This window comes from Mastomys coucha, unplaced genomic scaffold, assembly GCF_008632895.1.
Source record: "Mastomys coucha isolate ucsf_1 unplaced genomic scaffold, UCSF_Mcou_1 pScaffold8, whole genome shotgun sequence".
Lineage (NCBI taxonomy): Eukaryota > Metazoa > Chordata > Mammalia > Rodentia > Muridae > Mastomys > Mastomys coucha.
Window position 1 is genome coordinate 31,067,810 of NW_022196914.1, and position 7,121 is coordinate 31,074,930.

At 45.8% G+C, this 7,121-nt stretch overlaps 1 protein-coding gene across 1 annotated transcript in view; it reads right to left on the bottom strand.

Annotated features, from left to right (window-relative positions):
* Positions 1 to 5,059: 5,059 nt before the first annotated feature.
* The window catches only part of Ube2ql1 (ubiquitin conjugating enzyme E2 Q family like 1), a 40,634-nt gene continuing 38,572 nt past the window's right edge, over positions 5,060 to 7,121 (bottom strand). Inside the window, exon 2 of the mRNA XM_031360233.1 lies at positions 5,060 to 6,387. Coding sequence (XP_031216093.1) covers positions 6,256 to 6,387 — 132 coding nt within the window. The 3' untranslated portion in view covers positions 5,060 to 6,255. The remainder of the gene's footprint in view (positions 6,388 to 7,121) is intronic.

The window sequence follows — 7,121 nt, forward strand, 5'->3', positions numbered from 1 at the left end:
CCAAAAAAGCAAGTTGAGGAGGAAAGAGTTTATTTGGCTTACACATTTACATCAATGTTCATCACCAAAGGAACTCAGGAACCTGGAGGCAGAAGCTGATGCAGAGGTCATGGAGGGATGTTCCTTACTGGCTTGCTCCTCATGACTTGTTCAGCCTGCTTCTTTTATAGAACCCAGGACCACCAACCCAGGGATGGCACCACCTACAATGGACTTGACCCTCCCTTATCAATCACTAATTAAGAAAATGTTTTACAGGCTGTGTACAGCCTGAACATATGGAGATATTTTTTAAATTGAAGTTCCCTCCTCTTGGATGACTTTAGCTTGTGTCAGGTTGACATAAAACCATCCAGAACAACCCCTGGGTCCATCCTTCTTTTGAATAGATTGTTGCAATCCTGGCTACAATATTGTCTCCTCTTGGATCTTTGAAGGCTCCAATTTCATCTGTTTAGCCAGCACACTTAGCTCCCATGTTTGCTCAATAAGCAAGCAAACCTTGCTTATTGCTTTCCCAAGTGTCAACACTCTTTGGCTTTCCTTGCTCATCAGTCACGTGTCAGATGAGGCCAAAAGTTTAAAGATAGTTAATATTGTGTGAACCAAAGGCTGTAAAAATAGTGAGGCAGAACATAGCAAAAATAAGTAGGTAAATCCCTAGATAATAAATAATAATAGATAACAATAGCTAATAGATAATAATAGTAGATGATAATAATAGATCATAATAAATCTAGATGATAATAATAAATCTCTAAATAATGCCTCTAGATCTTGAACAAGTAAGTAAGTAAAGAAAGAAAGAAAGAAAGAAAGAAAGAAAGAAAGAAAGAAAGAAAGGACTGTGGTTACAAGCCCCTCACAGCAGTTTCCCAAAGTTGAAGCTGTGGAGGCTACATCCCTGTACCTACTGCTTTAGAGTGGAGCAGATTTCCCCGGGTGTTTCCCAGAGACCATGGAGGACTGGTGCTGCATTGATCTAATGTGTTTGTGTGTGCCCATGTGAACTGTCTAGAGGTCTCATGAGAAGCACCACAAAGGAAGTGGTGGAAAGCTGCAGCAAGATGGCCTCAGCTTTGACCCAGGCCAAGCCACTGATTCTCTGGCCTTGACTCCTCCTCTGTTGAGGGCATCAAGGGGATGCCATGACCATACTCACACAGTTGGCACATGACTTCTCGGTCCCCACAGAGCTTGTTCCACTAAAATTCTTCACACTTTCAGAAGGGCTCTGCTAAAATGCTAACATGTAATTTCTACACACAGGGTGGCTTCCCATGCATGCTGGGCAGTTGGATTGGGCTGTGTCCGTCCTCTGAGATGAGGCCTATAAACAAGTCCTTGAAGATGAGAAGGCCCAGGAACCATGGGGGCTGTGAGGACAGGGACCACAGTCTTGATGAGGATGGGCACAGCCTTCTTCTATCCCTCACTCAGCCATGGATAAACCTCATTTTCCCAATCAAAGTCTCCTGTTGAGGAAATGTCTAGCTTGGACAAATGGCCAGAACCTGAGCGATGTGATCTGTGACAGGTTTACCTCTTCTTATGAGTTATCCTCATCGCTGCCTTTTAAACTCTCATGTGTCCCATGTGTGAGAGGACACTGATGCCATGGGGAGGCACCAGGGCTGACTCAATGCATGAGATTGTCTGTAAATGAAGGAATGGGATTACAGGACAGTTACTGTGTAACTAATTTAATTACCATGCTTGCTAATCATGCCCTGTTTACAGCATGTCACTGCATGATAACTTACCAGATGCAGTGAGATGAGTCTTTCAAGTTCACATGCTAGTCTTTGGTCTCAAAAGTGATGTCTTTTCAACACTTGTGTCAACGTGGCATGTATCTGGTTAAGAGATTGCATCTAATGAAAACCCAAGTTCAGGCAGGTGAATGGACCCATCAGAATTATATGAATATATTTTTTTTTCCTCTTGCAAACTCAGGGTCATTTTCACTGTTTTATAAACTTGTTTCTCCAAAAGCAATGAGGTCCAATTTTAATAGATAGTGTGAACATGGAAACTGAAAGATTGGGAGCTAAAGCTTGGATCAAAATGATGAATGTTTATTAATGTGACTTTTTTCAGGAGTATCACCTGTATAGCCGGGGTGGTGGTGGGTGTAGTAACAGGGCTCACTCAGGGCTTTCTAAGATGCCAGTGACCATTCATCTGCTACAAAGTTCCCTGATGACCATGTGAAGTTCCAGCATGGCGTCTGCAGGCTGTGGTGGGTATTCAGGATGCTCTTCTGCAGAAAGCGTTTTTTCCCTGTGAGGAAGCTCACTTGTTTGTGTGTTTTCGTGACTTTGTGACCTCTGGCTTGATTTGACCTCTAGCTGACAAGGGAAGATGGTGGGATATGAGTGTCTCTGCCCACTGTCCAGTTACCTCCTTTTTGCCTGAAGAGAGATAGATTTCTTAGCTTTGTGGAAATGAGATTTGAGGAACACTCTAGATCTGGAGTGAGATTTATCCTCACACTGGGTTCCATAACAGGCATGATCTTAAGGGGGGGCCCTGTGAGGACCAATCAGGACACAACAGTGTGGTCAGCATATAGAGGGCCTGGTGCACCGACACTGGCCTGCCCTGGCACAGACCACGGGGAAGATGGGTTCTGGTGGACAGAGTCATAGCAATATTTGTGTTTTAAGGGATCCCCTATTGCTTTTAAATTAAAAAAAAAATCACCCATTTCAGTCTTTTAAAAATTGTAATTAAAAACTTTTGGTGTGTGTGATATTGCTCACTTTTGTGGAGTGCAGAGCCTGGCATTTGGTATCTGCCCTTGGCTGATGTTCACCTTATTGTTTTGTGACAGGATCTCTCAGTGAACCCAAAGCTCAATGATTAATCAGCTACACTGGCTGGCCAATGAGCTGTGGGGATCTTCTGTGTCACCCCCACTCCTTCCTAGGCTGTAGTTATAGGCACACACTACCACACATGGCTTTTCACGTAGGCTCTGAGGATCTGGATGAGATCTTGCAGCTTGCACACCAGGCAGGAGAGTGAACCCTAGATGAAAATCACATTTCTTAAAGCAAGTAACTGATTTGTTCCATAAATGTGTACAAAACAATACAAATGCCATGCAACATAAATGAAACTCCAGGTACTAGATAGAGTAAAATGGGATGTATCACCTTCCCACTTGGTGGATGGCAGTCATGGGGCCAGTGGGGTGACACCAAGTCTTCTGGCTGTACTTCTGATAAAGCCCATCCTGGAATAATAAGAAAAAAGCTCTTCACTCAGCCAGCGGATAAAAATGCAGTGACCCAGCTCTGCACCTGTGTCTTTTTTTCTCCTGAAAGTGTTGGTTGGAATAGGAAATTATCTAGAGATCGGCCCCCTAGACATCTGAGGAACAGTTTGTGTCCCAAGTTCTCAGGGTCTGCAGCTGAAGGAACACCATAGCACCCGACGACAGTCATAGGTTAGAAAGGCCAGTCAGTGTTCAGTATAGAGAGCTGCACATGCTCACTGCTATCCAGCTTCCGTGGCCGGTGACTGCTTTGGGGGAACCTGAACAGGCAAAATCCCTTTTAATAGCTTGTCTTTTGAGCCCAGCAACTGCTTTGTGTATCTGAGGAGAGCCAGAAAGTGGTCAGAAGGCTGGAAACACAGCTGAGTTGGAAGAGTGCTTTGCCTAGCATACATGAAACTGTGTCAAAGCCCCAGCTCTGAATGCGCTGGGCAAGGTGATGCATGTCTACAGTCCTAGCACTTGGGAGTGGAGGCAGGAACATTAGGAGATCGAGACTAGTCTCACCTAAGTAATGAGACTGAGGCCAGCTAAGAATGCAGGGGAGACCCTGTCTCAAAAGAAACAGTGATAAGAAACAAAGCAACTGGGTATATTTCTTTCGCCTCCAGACACACTGGGAAGAGCGACTCCCTGTCCTTTGAGATGAGTTTTTCTGGGTGTTAGCATTCTGTTATAAACTCCACCCCCACAGACACCTGGCAGCAGCCAGGTATGCTTCTCCCCATGGTTACCTGGCAACGGCCAGGTAAGCCTGGCCCTATAAGAGGTGCTGCTTGCTCCCTCCTCTCTCTCTTACTCTTGCTTCTCTCCCTTGCCTCTTGCCCTTTTGTTCCCCCTCTCTCCCCATTTCCTCGCCCCCTCTCTCCACGTGGCCATGGCTGGCTCCTACTTCTCTACTCTCTCCTTCTCTCTGCCTTTCTCTGCCTCTGCTACCCTCTTAACTCTCCTCCGCATACCCTAAATAAACTCTATTCTATATTATACTGGTGTGTGTCTGGTCCTTCGGGGAAAGGGATGCCTCGGCATGCGCCTGCTGAGGCACTCCCTCCCCCCACACCACGCCAGAACATATTCTTATAGCTCTTTCTCTTTTTATGATCACAACACTGGGTCTCTAAACATCCTTGAACAAGGAGAAGCTCGCACTGCCCAAGTAATTGCATGGAGTCAGCCAAGAGGCTGGCTCTCCTCCCTTCATAGATGGAAAAACCAAAATGGCAACATTTGAGCATGGCCAGCCATGCAGCCATGCTTTCTGGTAGGTTCTAGTCAGCTTCCTGAAACCATTTTAGCTCACCAGATGTTTGCAAGAGTATGGGATCCTAAGATATGTTTTCCTGCCTGCAAAATGGTGCTCAGGACACCATTGTGTGTGTTAGTATTGGCTTTGTCTGAAATATTAACTCTTTAAATGCAGATGAAATACTTCCAGTGGGGCTGGAGAGTTGGCTCTGTGGTTAATAGTACTGGATGCTCTTCCAAGAGATCTGGATTCAATTCTCAGCACCTACATGGTGGCTTATAACCATCTGTGAGCTCAGTTCCAGAAGATTCAGTGCCCTCTAATGGTTTCTGAAGGCACCAGGCATGCATGTGGTCTGCAGACATACGTGCAGGCAAGCATCTACATTTATTAAAAAAGAAAGGAAGAAAGAGATATAAACAAACAGACAGGAAGGAAGGAGGGAAGGAAAGAAGGAAGGAAAGAAGAGATAGACAGACAGGCTTCCAGTGGAAGCCTAGCCCACCATGATTAATTCTTGAGGCTAGGTGTCAGGTATGCATGGTTTTTATTTAAAATGTGTCCAATAAGATTTTCCACTTGGAATGAACATTTTACCTCTGTCTGTATGTTGTCATAAACATTTTCTCTTCATTTCATGGAGTTTCTTAGAAAGTTCTAGGTGATTTAACAGAAGAGTAAAATGAAAGTGTGGGGAGATTAAATAACGGGGGAGGTCACACCACAGCAAGGGTGCTCTTGCCTCAAGTCAGGGACACACAAGTGACTAGTGGGTGAAGTAACAGACCGGGTCATGCAAGTCCCCTTGTGTCACCTGGTGTCCTTTGGCAGTTCTGGTGTCTCCTGTCACTAGCACGGAAGACAAAAAGAGTCCGACGACAACATCGCAAAGGGAAAATTGTCTTCTGGTGGCTGAGAGGAGACAGACACAGAAGCGCTGTTGCTGGAGCCTTCCCTAAGGTCTGAAGAGACTGTTCCCTCCGGCCATCTGCTGATCTGATCTGAGCATCCAGGGAGGGGCACCTCATGTCCTGAACCCCCCCTGGTGACCGCAGCACCCCCTGCCTCTCATCAAATGGCACTGATTTATCTTCGAACAGCAGCACAGAACAAGATAAGCATGGGAGCACATTTTAATCAAGTGGGCAGTTGTACTTTTAAGTCAGCACTAAAACCTGGCAATGTTGGATTTGAGTTTTCATGAGCCAAAGGTCATAGCATGAATGAGGTCTAAATGTCATCACAGAAGACCACAGGCCACAGAAAGAAAGATAAGTCTTCAAGTTATGTTGACCTGCCAGGAAGAGAAACAGGGGCTGGCAGGCCCAGTGGTGTGCAGAGCTCCTCATCTGGGAACAGCCCCTGTATATGGAAATGGAGTGGGCAGGGCATTGAGTTCCCTTGGGGCTGCTCACAGCTGCTGTCATGGAAAGAAGCTAAGGGCAATTCGACAGGTGGGCAGAGGGGGGCGGGCTGGGAATCGTCATCATCTCAGCATTTGTTCTAAAGTGATTTAGAGACAGTCATTTATTACGGAAACATAATCCCGAACAGTTTGCTCATTCTCTCCGTAAACACGTCAGTTCATAAATAACTTAAGTGTGTCCTTTGCATTCAGAACACAGTTCTGGCTGGAGTAGAAAAGGGTAGAAGATGCACAGCGGTGGAGGAGATGGCGGGGTGGAGTGTGGACGGGCGGCTCTAGTGTCTGGGGCGTGTGCAGGCATCAGCCGTCAGACACGGGTGGGGTAACCCAGCCGTATTTTTCATGTGTCTTCACCAAACTCTTAAAGGTTGCTTCAGCTTCCTTACGGCTGAAGGACTTTTTTGACTTGCCGGCTTTTCTGCAGATCCTTCCCTGTGTGAGATGGAAAGAGACATGAGGTTAGAGGCTCATCAACAGATCTTTGTCTCCTAATAGGTTTGTCAAAGGCACATACAGTGGTAGGCCATTTCTGATGTTTGAATCAAGATGTGTTGACCACAAGCAAGGGTCGGACACTGTGATGGGTCAGATATGGGGTGTTACAGCTTTGGAGGAGGGCTCATTGTGGAGCTAGGGACTGTAAACCATTTAGGGTACAGGATGGCCTCTGCTTCGTTCAAACTGGTTCCATTTGTAAGTCTGGAAGGTGATCTCCCTGTATCCTTGAGATACAGCTGAAGGATCCCTTGGGAAAATAGCATCAATTCAGATGGAAGCAGAGAGCATTCTCACGGGAATGTCACGATTCAAGTATTACTTCTGGGTTTTCTGTGATCGTCATGGAAATAAATACATTTATATTTAGATATGTATACATTATATGTTTAAGTCCGTTTGGGAACAATTACCGAACCTCTGCCGTTTCATGTGTTATATAGCTTGGGAGGCAGGTGGGGGTCAGAGGTCAGGGCCACCTCCGGAAAAAGACTGTGTGTGTTCTGAAGAACTGAAGACTGGGTCCCGCAGTGGACAAGAGAACCTGGTCCATTTTCAGGTGGCTGAGACAAGTCTAAGAAGAAGCGAGGTGTGTGCAACCATTTGATACTGTGACAAGGCATTCTCATCTACAAAGTTCACTCTTGAAAACCACATAACTGAATGACTAA